Here is a 19,707-nt window from a genome sequence, read left to right on the forward strand (position 1 = left end):
TTAATTTCCCACACGTTTGTAAATATATATATATATATCTATATATATACTATATCAATGCACATTTTATTTTTAAAAATTTTAGTTATTTTTTTATGTGAACTAATTTAATTTCCACACGTTTGTAAATTGTTCAGCCATCATGAGTTATTCTGAAGGTTTTCAGCCGGTTGTGAGGGTTAAGGTGAAGTGTTTGATTGGCTGTGATGCTGTGGTGTTTCAGGCCGGGTCCCAGCGCTCCTCTGGCCTGGGTCAGAGAGTGTGTGCTGCAGCTGGCTCCTCACAGCCAGTGGAGACACAAGATCCTGCTGGGAATCAACCTGTACGGACTGGACTTCAGCAGCCACGGCGGAGCGGAGCCGCTACTGGGCGGGAGGTACACGCTGCATTCACTAAAACACTCATTTATCCAAATTATTGCTGTCGGATGGAATTAAATGTGCTAATTATTTGTTTATTATTCTATATTAAAATCTTAAAACATTTTACAGTTTTATATAAAATATTAAATATTTTGTAATGTAACAAAATATTTATATAAAAGCATTTTATATAAAAAAAAAGTTATTTGTAAAAGCAGTATTTTTACCTTATCAACTTTAGTAAAAATTAAACTTGTATATTTAATAACAGTTAAATAAAATATAAACAAATCTGATTAAATTGCCTATATATGGGTCAAAGACAAAAAGGGTTTAAGCATAAAAACTATTTGTAATTTTACATTTTTTTTTTTTTTTTATTTGCCACCACTATCCTAGGTTTTTCCCATTGGTCAGTAAGAATTTTTTACTCATTTAAAACACAATAAAATTTAATATGCATAAGTATAAGTACAAGTCAGAATAAGCATGTTGTTTGAAATTTTACATAAATGTGACCCTGGAGCACAAAACCAGACTTAAGTGTCAATTTTTCAAAATTGAGATTTATACAAAGTCTGAAAGCTGAATAAATAATCTTTCCATTGATGTATGGTTTGTTATGATCTGACAATATTTGGCTGAGATACAACTATTTGAAAATCTGGAATCTGAGGGTGCAAAAAAAAGTTTTGATATTGTTTGGATCATCTTTAAAGTTGTTCAAATTAAGTTCTTAGAAATGCATATTACTAATCAAAAATTAAGTTGATATATTTACAGTAGGACATTTACAAAATATCTTCATGGAACATGATCTTTACTTAATATCCTAATGATTTTTGGCATAAAAGAAAAATCATAATTTTGACCCATACAATGTATTTTTGGCTATTGCTACAAATATACCCCAGAGACTTAACACTGCTTTTGTGCTCCAGAGTCACGAATATTGTGTCACACTGAATGACAATGTAACATTATTTAAAATTTTGACATTTTATTCTCCAAAAACTTATTTGAAACCTTAAAAGTATACAGTTTATTTACATTTAATGTGCTTTCTATGGACATAAAATCACTTTTGTAAAATCTTTTGTAAGATCTTAACGTCTTTGACCCATATATATATTGTTGTTATATTTACAAAAATATAACCTAGATATGAAGTATGTATAGTTTTCCTTGAAACTGAAAAAACTATTTTAATGATGATATTTACTACATTAGTCAAAGCTGTTTTTCCATGTTCTCATGTCCTGCTGCTCTTAATCTGATCAGAAAACCTCAGAAAAAAAACATTCATAATGTCATTAATATAATTTTTCATTTTAATGTAACTATCAAGTTATCTCTGAAGATAATGCACTTGGAAACCTCAAAATAAACAAGTTTGATTCATAAATATTTAACTTTTAAGTTGGCTGAAATCGCCTATTTTAAGTTTTCCTCAAGATTATAAAAGTGTTTTATTAAATGTTATTACATGCACAAGTTTAATTTAGTTTTTATTTACTTCTAAAGTTGACAATGAGATCATATTTAATCTTCATTTTCATTCAGGTATGTTGAGCTTCTGAAGGAAGTGAAACCCAAACTGCAGTGGGACGAAAACACTGGAGAACATTTCTTCAATTATAAAAGGTTATATCTTTCTCAAAATCTGTAATCTGATGTAAAGTCTATAATAAACCTAAGTTTGTTAAATGATTTAAATAGTGTTACAGAACAGTTACTAAAATAATGTGTTGTGTTTCCGTAGTAACGGCCTGAAGCATGTTGTTTACTACCCCACTCTAAAGGTAACTTTGTTATGGTCAATATAAGATATCAAAGTGGATTGTGGGTATTATTCAGTCCTGGGACTTTCTCTTTCTCCTCTAGTTCCTCCAGCTCCGTATGGCCTTGGCAGCTGAACTGGGAACAGGAATCTCCATGTGGGAACTGGGACAAGGGCTGGACTATTTCTATGATCTTTTGTGACCTGACCTCCGTCTGATTTGCTTCCAAATAATAAAGTGCCATTCATCAAAGCACTTCAGATATTTATGACAGTATTGTTGTTGAGCATGCCAATAAAATTATTTTTAATTACGTCTCTTATCGTGTGCATCCTTGACAGTAAATCCACATTATAATGCAACTTATTTTATTATTCAGGAATACAATTTAAGGGACAGATTTGGTGTAATATGTTCATAATACTCCACGTTACATATTTGATTGATCCTTTGCGTTCGCACATCATAACATTAACGCAGCAGCACAGGAAATTTTTGGACATTAAAAAGACAATGATGCAAAACATCAGAACAGATCAGTTGTTCATAAGCACCACGTTCCTCTTAGCATGCTCTACAAACAGGATATAAAAACCACAGGACTTCCTGTTAAACTGCCCCATCTCACACTTTACAGGAATGTTTAAAAGTTAAGCTTCACAACAACATCTGTGACTCTTAACCAAAGAATATTATTTATAATCATGTATGCACTAACAAATAGAAGTCTGATGCATTTAAACACTGAAATGTGATTTTTAGCCATTTTAGTGGTATTAATGTTTTAGGTGAATTTATCAACTTTATTACAGTGTATGGCTTTGAAATGCATTTACAGATTTATAATATATATATATATATATATATATATATATATATCATGTGCTCCTTTCAGAACATTCAAGTTAAAATGCATATTTTATAAACAACAAAAAAAATAAAAAATAATTCACTTTAAGTAATGTTTCATAAACTAAACTCTTTATATATAACAAATTATCAGCTTTCAAATTCTTGGCGCTTCTTAAGGCCTGTTCACATAATGTATGTTTGAATAAATCCATAATGAAAACATTTTTGTATATATATATATAAATATATATATAAATTTGTTTTGGCCTGTTCACATAATGTATGTTTGAATATTTGGGTAGTTAAATAATTAAAAAGTTAGCCTATATTATAAAACTGCCTTCGGTGCAATTTAAATGCTTTTATACAAAATACGTGTTAATTTTAACCTTTGATATTATAGTATAGTGTTATACTAACCGACAGGGTTGCATGTATCCTTCAGCATTAATATACAGAGTTTTGTGTGAAATTGACATGTACTGTACCTGACATATATCTAAATTAATCAATACCTAATCAAACCGAAATCTGAATGTAAAATAAAATCGCAAGTTTGTGAATTGAAATCAAATTGTGAGACTTGTGTCAATGCCCAGCTCTAATAACAGTTGAGCTGTTCCTCACACAAAGTTATCAGAAGACTTGACAAATATAGATAAAAATATTACAGTGTATGACAAATATAGCAATATAGTGGACAGTGTTGGGAAGGTTACTTTGGAAATGTAATAGGTTACAGTTACAAGTTACTCTAATAGTAGTGTAACATTGTAAGTGTAAGATTACATTTGATTACTTTCCTACATTTCATGTTTTCAATCATTTTTAAACATTTAAAGCATCATTACATCAACTCTGATTACTGTCAGACTTTCAAAATCCTTCTTCACTTGAATTAAGATTATAATCATTTAATTATAAAGCACAACCACCACAAAATCAAGTCGGCAGCTCTTTTTACTTTGAGATCATTCTGAGATTAAATACAGATTTAAAATCATAAGGTACAGTTCAATAGTCACACAAACCCAAATAGGAAATAAAACAGTTATCAAATAAGCACATCATAAACTCCTGAAACATAGGACTCAATCAAAATTGAAAGTGTGTGAGAATATTCAGATGTAACCCACTTTGTAATCTTTAACATTTTCCTAAGTAACTGTAACATTTTACACAAATTACAGTTACATTTACTTTGCAATTAAATTATGTAATTCTATTACATGTAACTAGTTACTCTCCAACACTGATAATCAAACAGGTTTAAATGATTTTAATGAACCTCACCTGTTTAAGATCCACCGCTGTCTTTGACGAAATCATTAGATAAATGTACTTAGATTAAGTAATATCCAAAAGACAAATTAGATCTTTCTCGAGCCAAAATGAAAAATAAAATAAATAGACAAATATAAATGCAACTTAAAAACACTAAATTAATAAGAAAATCTAAAGATTAATTTGAACGCATTATGACCTTTGCATTTATTATTTTATTTACATATTTGACATACACATAGCCTAAATATTTTTATGTTTTTAAAAGAATGCTTCATAATTAGCTTAATTAGGGATAGCAAATATCCATTTCCAAAAGCACAAACATTAAATTAAATACATGCATTTTCTGTAAAGCTGCTTCGAAATGATGTGTATTGGGAAAATCGCTATATAAAGAAATTTGAATTGAAATAACATTTCAAAAGTTAAATTATAAATTTTTAATTATCCCATACAGTATATTTACAGGAAAAAAAGAGTTAGAAATTTATATTTGTAATTTTTATATTATGTTTTTTTTTATGTTTTTTTCACTTTCTTTTTTTGTTATAGAAATATAGAAATAAGAACAAACATGTAGAGTCAGTTTGACTCAGAAACATGATCTTAATTATTAATTTCATTTAAAGTAACATGTAAATAAGAACAAAACAAAAAACAAAAACACACTGAAGTGGGACTTCAGTTATATTTTGACCACCCACTCATATAGAAAATGTCCCGGTTCCCATTTCAGAAATCTGATTACCTTACTGTAAATATTCATGTTCATTTGATGGGATGTTTTGAGTCTAACCTGCAGATGCAGCACTGGCCACAATCAGATACAGTATGTAGGTTTAGATGTCATTATAGATGCGTTGTATCACCAAATATACTGTTTTACGTTGTTTATAAAGACTGACCATTAACCCTTAATCACTGTTTGGGGTCATTCTGACCCCACTGGACTTTTCCTTCATTTTTTAAAAGTGTTACCTTCATCTCAGGGGCATGAAGCTCTGTGACTTTTCCTAAATAATCTATCTAAACATGCACAAAAAAAAAAAACTGGCCTTGATTTGGTTGTTCTAAAGGTGTGTAAAAAATGACCCCACATTGAAAATGACCCCACATTGAAAATGAATGGGAAAATGAAAAAATTTATTTTTTAAATTTTGTTTGTCAAAAAAATAAAGGTCTGGTCCTAGAGCATAAATAAAAAGTAGAACAAACTTTCTATCTCATATACACACACACAAACACACAAATGTATGTGACTGCAACAGAGAGCATTTTTACAGAAATTGGCAAATAAAATAAACAAAACTGGCATAAATCTAAAAAAAAAATCACATTTAAATCAAGGTCTGGTCCTAGAACATAAACACAAAGTGGAACGAGCTTTCTATCTCATACATACACACAAACACACACCTGTATGTGACTGCAACAGAGAGCATTTTTATAGAAATCGGTAAATAAAATCAACTAAACTGGCATAAATCTGAAAAATGTCACATATGCAACATGGAACAAGCATGCCCCCCCCCACACACACAGAGAGAGAGAGAGAGAGAAAGGGCAGATAAAAGAAAGATGAAAAAAGTTTACTGTTAGATGAAAGAGCTGCAGCAGTATTTTGAAAACATCTCAGTTAGAGTATAAAAGTGGCAGTCTGGGTCCAACACACAGCTCATTCTGTGACAGCACCATGGCCGAAAGGTACAGTCTTGAGGAGACCCTGGATTACATACTGGATGAAAGTGAAAATGAAGATTGTCCGGAGAACACTGACCCAGATAATTCTGAGGACTTTACCACTGACACTGAAGACGAAACAGAGTTTCAAGAGGATTACCATGAATCTGAAGAGGAGGATTATGAGGAGGAAGGCCATGCAGACGAAAGCTATTTGTCAAAAAATGGAATTCTACTCCACCTCCACAGAGGCCAGGAAGAGCTTCAGCATCAAGAATCATCAAACTAAAACCAGGACCGGCCAGGTATGCATGCTCTCGCGTCGATGACATAAAGTCTGCCTTTTTATTATTTTTTTCAAAGTCAGTCCAGAACATCTTGATTGAAATGACAAATTTGGAAGGCAAGAGAGTGTATGGTGACAGCTGCAAGGATGTAGATTGGACAGAGTTGGAAGCTTTTCTTGGTTTGATCCTTCTTGCCGGTATTTATCGCTCACACAATGAGGCCTTGACAAGTTTGTGGGATGCTGAAACTGGTCGTTCAATTTTTCGCTCCGTCATGTCCCTGAATAAATTCACAGTATTGACAAGAATCATCCGATTTGACAACAAGGACACAAGAACAGGTCGATGTGAGACTGATAAGCTGGCTGCAATCCGTGACATCTGGGATCTGTGGGTTAAGCGTCTCCTTCTGATGTATAACCCAGGCCCAGATGTAACTGTAGACAGAGGAAGATGTGCTTTCAAGCAGTACATTCCCAGCAAACCTGCGAAGTACGGAATCAAGATCTGGGCTGCATGTGATTCCACAACCAGTTATGCTTGGAATATGCAGGTGTACACAGGGAAGCCTCTGGATGGAAAGCCTAAAAAAACCAGGGTATGCGCGTGGTCCTCGACGTGACCGCTGGTCTTCAGGGTCACAATAACCTGTGACAATTTTTTTTACGTCACATGCCCTTGGCCAGGAGCTCCTAAAAAAACAGCTAACAATGGTTGGGACAATAAGAAAAAACAAGCCTGAGCTTCCACCTGCTCTTCTCTCAACAAAAGGCAGAGATTGCTTTTCTTTTCTCTTTGCCTTCAGTGACACACATTGCCTTGTACCTTATTGTCCCAAAAAAGGTACTAAGGCTCTTTCTTGAACAGCTTGGAAAAGCTCTCTTGAGTCCTCACATGAGATCCTCCTCCTGACAGTGAAGAGGAAGCTCCAGGACCTTCCACCCAACCTCCATCCTCAAAAGGAAAGCGCTGTGAGGTGTGTCCCTGGAACAAAGACGTGAAGTCTGGAAGGCAATGCACAAACTGCAAGAAGAACATCTGCACTGCTCATACTGTCAACATCTGCCAGATGTGCATGGACTTTAGTTCATCATATGAAGTACCATTATAAGTGTTTTGCACTCTGCTTGTTCTTTCACTTGTTTATTAGCCATGTGATTTATAAAAAAAGTTGTATTTTTCTGTGTACCCTTCACTCCTGTTCATTACAGTTTATTGGTGCTGTTGTTTTGTATTATATTGGTTTATTTACATTTTAAAATTCATCTTGTTCTAAAATCTCTTGTTCTAAAAAAATAAATAATTGTTGATAAATAATTTTCTGAAATAAATAGTGTGTGATTACAGTCATGTCATAGTGGTGACTTGTAATGTTTCTGCAAATGTATGTATTATAATTTGCAAAAGCAGATAGTTCAAAATATATCAGACAACAACAACAAACTCTAACTTTGACAAAAAATACAGATTTTTGTATGTATTTCAAAATGTTTAAATATATATTCACAAAATATATATATCATAAAGTTGTGAGGAGAAGTTGAAGCATCAAGAAAAATGAAGTGAAAATGAATGAGTCTCTATGGACCTCTATTGGATACATGTGGTCATTGCACCTTAATTCCTTAACTATAAGAAAAAAGTTTTTCGACTAACCTCCAGATGTCAGTATTCTATCCCTAACACATAGAGCAATGTCCAAAAACTATTTAGATTTAATTAAGATCATCATTTAAGTGATTTTTTCTTTAAAAAAAAAAATCATATTTCATGTGCCAATTTATGGCCTAGTTATGTAATTGTGCAGTAAATAGGTAAAAAACTTCAAAATTTCCACAAAAACAGCATAAATGTATAGTTGAGAAGTAAATAAAAAAAATGATATATAGTTTTCCATATAGAAAATGTATATTTCCTTATGCAATCGCTCTTTAAAAGTTTGGGGTCAGTCTGACTCCAAACATCTTAAGCGTTATCCTTTTTTAACAGTGATTCAAGCGATAATGGCAATACTAACGCCAACAATAACCTACTAAATACATGTACTGAAATATCATGGCAAACACAGATCATTTGATCAGCTGCTTGTTTTCATTGTCCGTCGGTTATAAACTAAGTTCCTGGTAAAACAGTGACTGTGTATGTAGTTCCTATTTGCATATGTACACGTGGTATGCACATTTTATATCATAATTGTTTTATTAATCACCTTTGGTTATATAAAATCTACAGACACTGTGAATACCTTGAATATTACTTCCATGTGATGGAAATAAATTAATGTTTTATTAATGGAACAAATGTTACATACAATGGATGTAAAAATTCATGTCTGTCATTTAAACCAATAACAAAGATTACAACCCTTTTTAATGCTGAAAGGGTGCCGATAATTATCTAATGTTTAATAATCAGTGGCAGACGAATTCTGTATGTATTTGAAGGCACTGTGAGAGAGAACCGAACAGAATTATGATGAAACAATTCCACTGATTTATTTGTACTGCAAAAAAAAAAAAAAAAAAAAATTAAACGCACTGCTTTTAAAAATCTTTGCTTAAAACAAAGCAAATTAAGTTCTCTTTCCAGAAGGACTGTCCTGTAGCCAAGACATATTGACCTGTCACCCTGCATTATTGTGACATATTCATGACACACAACATCAAACCAAACAGCAGCAGACAGTCGTGCAGACAGCAGGAAGGTTTATTTGGTGTTGGTGTGAATTAGTATCTTATCATCAGTATATTTCTTCTTTCAAACTTTGATACAAGCAGCAGGTAAAAATCATCCCTACAATCTGGAACAGACAGAGGAGACCGAAGGTTAAAATCTACAATACCACAACAAATACAAATACAAATAGAAGTTAAAGAGCCTCAGACCTGAATGAACGCAATCCCAAGACCCACTGAGCCCAAAACGATCAGATGCTGAAGAATAAACTCCTCTAGTTTGGATATGCAACCTCCCTAAGAAATAACAAATCTCAACAATGCCTCAAAATGTCAAAGTATGCAATGAAAAGTCTCAATATGAACTAAATTATCTGAGCTTTTTGCCTTAAAACATTAAATGAACCATTTGAGAAATGCATAAGCTATAAAAGAGCAATCAAGTTGTGAGGTCGGTCCTCTGAATGTACCTCCACTTTGTAGATGTTGGATGGGTGGTCTCTGACTCCACAGGCCACTGTGGGGGTCTTACAGCAGCTGTCGGGCACCAGGCGTCCGTCGGCAAAGATCTGAATCCAGGCCCCTTCCCTCCAGTCTGCTGAGCTGTTACTGCCACAACACTTCAGCTGCACAGCGCGGGAACGAGAAAAGACTTCATTCTTGTGACGGGTGGATCGTTTTCCCATGGGCTAGTGGTGTCTGATATCACGACACATAAACTCACATGCTCACAACTCACAAGCCTTCTTTGTTATGATATAGACAAACTTCAAAGCTTTTGAAAAATTCAAAAATGCATGCATGATTATAGTTTGAAACTAGATTGTGGTGCTCTAGACAGTTGTCAAGTAGTTGCCAAGTGGGTGTTCTGTGTTGTTATGCCAATGCTAAACAGTTGCTAAGGTGTTCTGGGTGGTTGTTAGGCACTAAGTATTAAGGCTAGACAGAATGACAGAAAGATAGATAGATAGACAGACAGACACTGCTGGATAAATACATAGAAATTGTAGTCCATTACTGAATCCAAATTGCTCGATAAAAATTGTAGCTAGAAATCTAATCCATCAGATTACACATTTAAGGCAATATAATCAGACTACTTTTTAATATTTTTAGATTACTTGTGACCTAACTAGTTTATCAGATTGATTTAAATAGGATAATATTGTACCATACTGATATAAAAATACAAAGAGAATGAAAATAGATTCCATGCGCTGTTATTAACAACATGAAGTGCATTAAAACATTACGTCAAGGTTTCTTAATCTGGGGTTCGTGAAGGAGCTGCAGGGGGTTTGTGAGTTTAATGAAATGCTAATAATGAATTAAAACATAAAAATGTAAAATTTTATGTTTACCTGCATGTCATGTGACCATTAACCAATGTCAGAAAACTGTTTACATGCAAATGTGCATCAAGTAAATATATTACTTAAAAGATAATAAATATCTTAACTATTTTTTAAAGATGATTAAAAAATAATACCTAATCATGTAATCAATAAATAGAGTAACTGTGTCTGATTCGAGTATTTTAATATGTAATGTAATCTAATTACAAGTACTTAATTTTTGGAATCTGATTTTGTAATCCAGTTACTACCCAGCAATATAGACAGATGGATGGATGGATGGATGGATGGATGAATGGATGGATGGATGGATGAATGGATGGATGGACGGATGGATCTTACGTCTTGCTGGAGGCTGTCAATGGCTCTAGTGATGTGCTCTTGTCCAGGCTGCTGGTAGTTTTGCACCATCCTCTCTTTCAGATCGGCTCTGAGCTCAGCGTTCAGCTGCAATCATAGATAAATTCATCAGACTACAGATCTATATCTATAAATCATTCTCTGTATATAATAAGTGCTGTGGAAGTCTGTTTTCTTTCACAGATACAATAAAACCTCATATATTAAAAGGAACCATTCAAAATGCTAATTCCGTCATTAATTACTCACCCGCATGTCGTTCCAAACATGATGTTATTTTTTTTCTTAGAACACGGAAAAATGTTTATCTAACCTTCAGTGTGCCACGGAAAAAATAACAGCATACTGGTTTGGAATGAAATGAGAATGAGTAAATAATGACCGTTTTTTTATCATTAGAGGTGAAAATCAAACTAACTTAAGTGCAACTGTAGCTGATTTTTTGTCTATGTAGTTGTTTACCTGGTAGCAGAGAGGAAAACACTGGAGGAAGAGGAGGAAGAAGACAAAGGGTTTTATAAAGATGGAAAAGCAGGAAAGTGGAAGGAGAGCATGCAAACATACAACACTCAACATGTGTATGTGGGTTTAATGTGAATCTGAGGAGTCTCACGGTTAAATTAAGACCTGATGCGATGTCACATGACATTCCTATGATATTCATGGCAATGTTGCAACCATGTTTATCAAGTTGTTATTTGCATGCATACATAAAGATGTTGAAGGGTACAAAAAAAATTCAATTTAACAGGATAAGAGAGTATTCATCCAAACTGAACAGAACAGAACTGCAGCATTTATTGCTCATCCTGAATGTGAGTTTACCTCCTGATAATAGACATAAGCCAGAAATCCAGCTGTGACCTCCAGTAGGAAGATTAATAACAACAGGACAAAGAACTGTAGAGACAAAAAAGTCAAAAAGTTTCAGTAATATGTATTTGGACTAGTAAATATTAAATAAATATTTCATAGTAAATATTTCATTTTTGTATGACTGTTCCTTTAATGGGATAGTTCACAGAAAAAATGCAAATTCCTTCATCATTTACTAACCTTCATGTCACATCATTAATTCCAATAATAATTAATAACCAATAAGATTTGTTCTTGCAGTTGAGCTTCTGTTTATGTTTGCTAATCAATGTGCATAAAAGCCTACATTAAATCTGCTCATCATATAAAGTGATCAAGTCTCTCTGGACTAAACCGCTCAATACATATGGATTTGTTTACCATCTCTTTATAACTTTTTGAAGCGTCAAAGTGGTAGTTGTGTGGACTGTCAATGGAGAAACAGAAGTCTCTCGGATTTCATTAAAAATATCTTCATTTGTGCTACAAAGATGAATGAAAGTCTTACGGGTTTGGAACAATATGAGGGTGAGTAAATGATTTTTGGGTGAACTATCCCTTTAAGAACCTTCACTCTGATGTTCATCAGCTGTTGAAAATGTGAACGAATGGCATCTGAGGAATTTTACACAGCTGATAAAGGTTAAAAGCTCTATTATTCTTCTCTCAGCCTGTATTTGTTCTGTATTTTCCCTCTGTTTTTCTGTGCCCACCACTTTCCTTTCACTCCTCTATTCTGGAATCACTCTCTTCTCATTCCTCTTCACTCCCTCTCTCTCTCTGCTGGCCGTCATTCCTCAGTTATGACTCAAGTTTCTAAGTCTGACCTCTTAAAGGCACACGCGTCTTTATTTAAATCAGATATGTTGACAGACAACTAAGAGACACACACATGAGCACCATCAAACTAATTTAGAAGCACAAAAAAAGTCCCGTTAGTGTGACACCGTGTTCCCAGAATAATTCCTGGCTTCTGTGTGCAGGAATCCACACAGCTACTGTAATCCAGTGTTTACACTGTCCACTGTGTCCATTACTCATAAGATTTCACTCAAAGGTCTGGTAGAGGTTTTTGTGTTGACCTTATCATGGGCTGCACATTTAGATGATTAATCAAAAACATTCCTTCCTTTGTTAAAATAGCTTTTTGTGTTGGTGGAGTTTCCTTAGTCAAACAATACTATTTAGGGTGAGTTAACCGAACAAACATATTATAAATATGAAACCTTCACATGTAAATCATCCAGCAGTGTTATAAGTGATAAAATGCTTTTTTGCCTGGGTCTGGGATGTTTTGACAGTAAGCAACCACCAAGAACACCCTAGCAACCGCATAGCAACACTTTAAAACACTCAGAACACCCTAGCAACCACATAACAACACTTTTAAACACTCAGAAAACCTTAGCAACTGCATAGCTACACCCTTGGTACCACCCAGAACACCACAAATACCGCCGCATAGCAAACCTTTTAAACACTCAGAACACCTTAGCAACTGCATAGCTACACCCTTGCTACCACCCAGAACACCACAATAACCGCACAGCACCACTTTAAAACACTCAGAAAACCTTAGCAACTGCATAGCTACACCCTTGGTACCACCCAGAACACCACAATAACCGCATAGCAACACTTTAAAACACTCAGAACACCTTAGCAACTGCATAGCTACACCCTTGGTACCACCCAGAACACCACAATAACCACATAGCAACACTTTAAAACACTCAGAACACCTTAGCAACTGCATAGCTACACCCTTGGTACCACCCAGAACACCACAATAACCACATAGCAACACTTTAAAACACTCAGAACACCTTAGCAACTGCATAGCTACACCCTTGCTACCACCCAGAACACCACAATAACAATAGTAAAACACTTTTCAAAAATTTTGAACACCCTAGCAACCACATAACAACACTTTAAAACACTCTTTTAAACCTAGCAACTGCATAGCTACACCCTTGCTACCACCGAGAACACCACAATAACCGCATAGCAACACTTTAAAACACTCAGAACACCCTAGCAACCACATAACAACACTTTTAAACACTCAGAACACCTTAGCAAAGTAACCACATAACACCCTTGCTACCACCCAGAACACCACAATAACCGCACAGCACCACTTTAAAACACTCAGAACACCCTAGCAACCACATAACAACACTTTTAAACACTCAGAACACCTTAGCAACTGCATAGCTACACCCTTGCTACCACCCAGAACACCCCAATAACCACATAGCAACACTTTAAAACACTCAGAACACCCTAGCAACCACATAACAACACTTTTAAACACTCAGAACACCTTAGGAACTGCATAGCTACAAAACCCTTGCTACCACCCAAACACACCCACAATAACCACATTAGCAACACACTAAACACTCAGAACACCCTAGCAACCACATAACAACACTTTTAAACACTCAGAACACCTTAGCAACTGCATAGCTACACCCTTGCTACCACCCAGTACACCCCAATAACCACATAGCAACACTTTAAAACACTCAGAACACCCTAGCAACCACATAACAACACTTTTAAACACTTAGAACACCTTAGCAACTGCATAGCTACACCCTTGCTACCATCCAGCACACCCCAATAACGAAATGAAAAAATTTTTAAAACTCTGAGAACACTTTAGGAACTGATTAGATAAATTTTTGATACTATGAAGAACTTAGGAATTGCATATCTACACCCTTGCTACCACTTAGCAACCACACATTAACACTTTAAAACACTCAGAACATCCTAGCAACTGCACATGAACACATTAATGCTACGTTTACACTACTGCGTTTTCGTTTTAAAACACATAACTTTTGCTACGCTTACGCCTGTCATTTACACTACCCCACCATTTTCGACAATCGAAAACGGAGATTTTCAAAAACACTGCAGACCCCGTTTTAGTTTGAAAACTCCGGGGTTGTGTTTCAGTGTAAACGGACCAAAACAGAGACTTTTGAAAATGATGGCGTGGTTGCCAACATTCGCTCTGCGTATCCTTGACGACAGTGTAAACAATAATATCATGCTCATTGTTGTACCTGCATGAATGGTCCTGTGACATGCGTATTCGGTTGTGTAGTGTGGACAGAGATTGTTTCTGAAACGCAGTGAAAACGCCAGTGTAGACAAGGATAGTTTTCATTTTAAAATGAAAACGCACTAGTGTAAACAGGGCCTAAAACACTCAGAACACTGTAGTAACTGCACAGCTACACCCTTGCAACCACCCACAACACCCTAGCAACCACATAGCAATGCTTTAAAACACTCAGAACACCCTAGCAACTGTACATGAACAACACAGAATACTGTAGCAACTGCACAGCTACTCCCTAGCAACCACATACCAGGCTTTTTAAAACACTCAGAACTCGCAACTACATAACCGTAATTTAAAAACACTCAGAACACCCTAGCAACTGCACACAAACACATTAAAACACTCAGAATACTGCAGCAACTGCACAGCTACACCCTAGCAACCACATAGCAATGCTTTAAAACACTCAGAACACCCTAGCAACTGTACATGAACAACACAGAACACCCTAGCAACTGTACATGAACAAACCAGAACATCCTAGCAACTGCACAGCTACTCCCTAGCAACCACATACCAAGCTTTTTAAAAGACTCAGAACTCGCAACCACATAACCGTAATTTAAAAACACTCAGAACACCCTAGCAACTGCACACAAACACATTAAAACACTCAGAATACTGCAGCAACTGCACAGCCACACCCTAGCAACCACATGGCAACACTTTAAAACACCCAGAACTGAATCGTTTATGAACATTAGGAATTTATTACGCTTATGATAACTTGGAATTTGAAAATCTAAGAATTAGTTAGCAACCACATACCAGGCTTTTTAAAACACTCAGAATTCACAACCACATAACCGTAATTTAAAAACACTCAGAACACCCTAGCAACTGCACACGAGCACTTTAAAACACTCAGAATACCTTAGCAACTGCACAGCTACACCCTAGCAACCACATACCAGACTCTTTAAAACACTCAGAACACCCTAGCAACTACATAGCAATACTTTAAAAACTCACTTTCACAACCACACAGGACACCTTTGAATCGTAGGTTGTGGCTTACGGACATGTGTCTGCTGTCAGTTGTAAAATTACCCATAATGCTCTCTCACCACTCTAAGAAGACCTCTTTGTTCCCTGATGGTGGCACAGCAGCCAAGTATCCCAGTGAGCACGACGACGGCCCCCGCGCCAATCAGGATGAAGGCCGCTGCCGAGTAGGTGTTGGAGGACAGAAGGCTGATGTAGTCACTTTTATCCACCAGAGTCCATATTCCCACTGCCATCACAGCGCCACCTGCCAGCTAGGAGGACAAGGTACAATCATATAACTGACTCATTCTCAAGCAGAAGTTACCAGTACTTTTTGATGTTGTTAGACTTGGTGCTTTGTGGCAAATTTGGGCACCTATAGAAAGGCAAACAGTGGATTTTTCTTTTCAAATACATCTGCACAAAAAAAAAAAAAAAAAAAAATAAATAAAAAAAAATAACCCTTAAACCAGCCTATAGTGGTTTGCTGGTTTTAAGTGTTGCTATGATTAACAAAAACTAAAACAACTTAAAATAATAGAATCAAAATAGAAATAATATAACAAATAAAAATATTAGATGAAAAAAATTAAATTAAACTTAATTTAATTTATAAAATTACTTGGTTGAAGTAGGAAATTCACTAAAAATAAAAAAGGAAAAATATAATTATTTCACAAAAACTAATAGAAATCAAAAAAGCACAGAACAAAATTACTAAAACTTAAAATAATATTAAAATGAAAATATAAATATAAAAGCTCATTTAAAATAGTAATCAATACTATAATAGTATATAAATGATATATGTACATAAATAAATATAAATAATAAAAATAGCATTGCTATTATGGTTTTCTTTGGTCGAGCTGGTCCGGATAAAGCAGCCTGAACTGGTTTACTGTTCAGTCAGCCAGCATAGGCTAGTTATACACAACAGATATGGCAGCTCCTCAGACTAACCAAGATCAAAACAAAGTACAAACTCACCCAAAAGAAAAGATTGAAGATGAACAGAAGGTATTTGAGGCATACTGTCCCGCAGGTATCGTTTTTTCCCTCAGCATCTGCCATCCTGAAACAGTAATAGATTTTACAAACTCTTTCAAGACGGCATCCACTTGACAGGTCTGAGAAAAACCATGAATCCAGCTTAACATCCCCAAGAGGCCAGTCGTTATCTCCTACAGGCCCATTGGACAGAAATAACCCTTTCCTTCACACAGAATTTAAAATGATGTGACATTTGCAAGGCAAGTTCCTGTGGTTCAGTGGTAGAGCAAAAGGTCGTGGGTTCGATTCCCGGGGAACACACATACTGGTAAAAAATGTATATCCTGAATGCACTGTAAGTCAGTTTGGATAAAAGCGTCTGCTAGATGCATGAATGTAAGTTCGGTGAATTATGACATGTGGAAAACTCAGTTCCTGAGTAAAAGTAATGAGCTTCATCCTTGATTCTAATTAAAAACAACTCGAAAGAAAATGTGGTTATGTATGAGGAAAATTTATATATACATATATATGCAATGTGACACTGATTTTATATAATAGTAGTTCAATAAACAAGAAGTTACTATTATGTGACTTACACTTTATACACAGTATTGACTGTTTTTGCTCAATTTCACAAATAAAAATAGTTCCAATCAAAGCCACAGCAGAACTGTTGTGTCTCCGAGCAACACAGCGGCGTTTTGTTACTGAATGAATCCACGGTTTTGAACGAATCGAGTGAGTCAATGATTCAGTAACAGATTCATAAAGACTTTTCACTTGACTCGTTTCTGAATGAATCAGTCGTTTGAACGAATCGGTTGAATGAATGACTAAATGACTCACTCATTCAAACAGTCTTCTATATATGCTGTCAGTTATAGCTCCTAGAAAGAAAATCGGAAATTGGGAAAAATCGGTATCGGCAGGTCACTTAAAAAAAAAAAAAAAAAACCTTCAACATGGAATGTATAAATGATGTGTGTATATATATATATATATATATATATATAACATAAAAAAGTAAAATTAATTACATTAAAAAGTTAATGTAAAAACACAAGTTGCTGTTATTTTGTTGTTGTTTTTTCTACATTGAAGAAACATTTTTTATTAAAGCAGTTGTGCTCCTTCACATTTTCTTGTTTTTCTACATTTTTTCTTTTTTGTTTTTTGGTTTTTAAGTTTTATGGTACATTTTTTATGTGTGGTGTGTTTTTTGTGATATTTTTTTTATTTATTTTTTGCTTATTGTTATTGAAAAGAAGTAATTTTTTTTATTGATGTAATATTTTTTTGAGTATTATTATTATTATTATTTTTTTTTTTAACAAATACTGTTTTGTTTTATTTTGGGATGAAATAATCAAAGGAGTTGCAATATACTGACAGTCTGAAGTTTGTGAATTCTTTCAGAATCATCTCTCTCTGTCCTACAGCGACAGGATGAGTGAGTCACAGAGAGAAGGAGAAATATTCCACTACTGTAACCTCACCCTGCGCCCTCCGTGAGCAGATATAACTCACACAAACACGTCTGCACTGGGACTGAACTGACACTAAGGGTTGTGTTTTTACACCTGCCTGTTTTGGGACATGCTGCTGACAGTATAGCAAAGTATATTCTTTTATTCAGTTATAGGCCTATAACAGTTTTTAATTACTTGATTTTCTTAAAATGGTTATTTGCTTGAACCTATATGTAGGTGTAAGTAAATAAACCTTTTTATTTTTGCTTTAAATTTCTTTTGGGCAGCCAAATTTGTCTTAATGGAGAGTCTGGTCACCATATGAATAGATTATTGTTTTTTTTAAACAATATAAGTGTCTTATACTATATATCAGTTCATTTTCAATCACATCTGAAGACATTTATTAAAGGCATTTATTACAGATCCGTTCCCTGCGTGTATCAAACTACAAGACTCTAATTATAAAGTGCATCATTAGTGTATTAAGTTAAAACAAATATGAATGGAAGTCAAAAACAACAACAACAACAACAACAAAACAAACAAACAAAAAAAACTTAGGCTACTTTACTTAAAAATTGCCGTTAAATACAAAAAAAAAAAAGTGATTTGCTTTCAAACATAAAATCACAGCATAATACAGACGCTCCCGATTTATGACCTGCAAATGATTTCAAAAGAATAATATTAGTTCGTGTTTAGAATAACGCACCCACCTGAAGGACGTGATTGAATGAATGTCTCGTTGTAGATCGTATTTTTTAAATTATGTTTAAAAAAGAGTTTTTCCTTCTGTCCGCGTCTGCTGTGGGCATTGCTCGCTCGTGCGCCCGCGTCAGGGGGCGCGCAGCTCGTTCACGCCAAATTACGCACTGCAGTAATGACACAGAGCGCAGAGAGATGGCGCTGTAGAACAATTATTGCTAATAACTGATAGTGTTTATATACAGTATTTACATAGAAAGCAGTTACTGTAAACATAACATTCAATTCTGTGTTTGCAAAAATTACATTTCTTGACCAAGTCCACTAATAATACTAATAATTATTATAAAAATACTTATGCAGGCCATAGTTTTTAACATTAAGCTGAAAATAAATACACGCCTGTTGGAGTGTGTAGTGTGTTCACGTGTGTTTTGTAACCTTTTACAGTTTATACCTTGCTGAAAATGATTATTAATTTAGCTGTACGACGTGCAGAGGCAGACCATGCACTCAGAATTCCTTTAGCCTATGAATATTCATGTATTTTATTTAAATGTTTTGTGAAATTTTTTATTTATTTAGCTGTACGACGGCAACTTAATTGCTTCAGCAATAACCTGAAAAATAGTAATAACCATTTTATAAATAATTATAAATTATATTATATTATATTATATTGCTTTATAAATAAATATATTTTATTTTAATTATATTATATTATATTATACTATATATATGATTTATCCAGTTTCACACCTAGACAGGTGGGTCATAGCCTCCTTCACCTGGTGTCCACTTTTAGCACTGCATTCACAGAACTCAGTCTGGTACTGCTGTCAACACAAACACACAACAAACACTGAAACATGCAAATGACTGAGATCAGTCGAAAATGATGAGCTGGC

At 34.6% G+C, this 19,707-nt stretch overlaps 2 protein-coding genes across 7 annotated transcripts in view; one reads left to right on the plus strand and one right to left on the minus strand.

The window, feature by feature from the left end:
• Positions 1–2,456, plus strand: part of LOC109059682 (chitinase domain-containing protein 1-like) — an 8,184-nt gene extending 5,728 nt beyond the window's left edge. For all 4 annotated transcript variants that reach the window (XM_042715027.1, XM_042715029.1, XM_042715028.1 and 1 more), the window contains exons 10-13: positions 224–376; positions 1,926–2,006; positions 2,125–2,164; positions 2,247–2,456. In XM_042715027.1, the coding sequence (XP_042570961.1) occupies positions 224–376; positions 1,926–2,006; positions 2,125–2,164; positions 2,247–2,345 (373 nt within the window). In that variant the 3' untranslated portion in view covers positions 2,346–2,456. The remainder of the gene's footprint in view (positions 1–223; positions 377–1,925; positions 2,007–2,124; positions 2,165–2,246) is intronic.
• Positions 2,457–8,491: 6,035 nt separating this feature from the next.
• LOC109051062 (CD151 antigen-like) lies at positions 8,492–18,965 on the minus strand. Of its 3 annotated transcripts, none has more exons than XM_042715031.1 (9): positions 18,811–18,965; positions 16,617–16,701; positions 15,707–15,898; positions 11,465–11,539; positions 11,102–11,122; positions 10,622–10,726; positions 9,395–9,550; positions 9,135–9,221; positions 8,492–9,049 (listed from the first exon to the last, which is right to left on the minus strand). In XM_042715031.1, the coding sequence occupies exons 2-9, from the start codon at positions 16,698–16,700 to the stop codon at positions 8,990–8,992; spliced, it is 780 nt and encodes a 259-aa protein (XP_042570965.1). In that variant the 5' UTR covers position 16,701; positions 18,811–18,965; the 3' UTR covers positions 8,492–8,989. The 3 variants fall into 3 exon arrangements, with proteins under 3 accessions (XP_042570965.1, XP_042570966.1, XP_042570967.1); XM_042715032.1 differs by having other exon boundaries at positions 16,617–16,709; positions 18,811–18,950; XM_042715033.1 differs by lacking the exon at positions 11,102–11,122.
• Between the last annotated feature and the right edge of the window lie 742 nt (positions 18,966–19,707).

Source organism: Cyprinus carpio, chromosome A25 (genome assembly GCF_018340385.1).
Source record: "Cyprinus carpio isolate SPL01 chromosome A25, ASM1834038v1, whole genome shotgun sequence".
Lineage (NCBI taxonomy): Eukaryota > Metazoa > Chordata > Actinopteri > Cypriniformes > Cyprinidae > Cyprinus > Cyprinus carpio.

Bases quoted from the DNA above. Each gene is read 5' to 3' on its own strand.
- LOC109051062 (XM_042715031.1), bottom strand. From the start codon at position 16,700: ATGGCAGATGCTGAGGGAAAAAACGATACCTGCGGGACAGTATGCCTC. The intron at 9,551-10,621 runs GTAAGATCCATC...CGCGCTGTGCAG, and splicing joins TTGACAGCCTCCAGCAAGAC to CTGAAGTGTTGTGGCAGTAA. The intron at 9,050-9,134 runs GTCTGAGGCTCT...TGTCTGTTCCAG, and splicing joins TTGGGATTGCGTTCATTCAG to ATTGTAGGGATGATTTTTAC.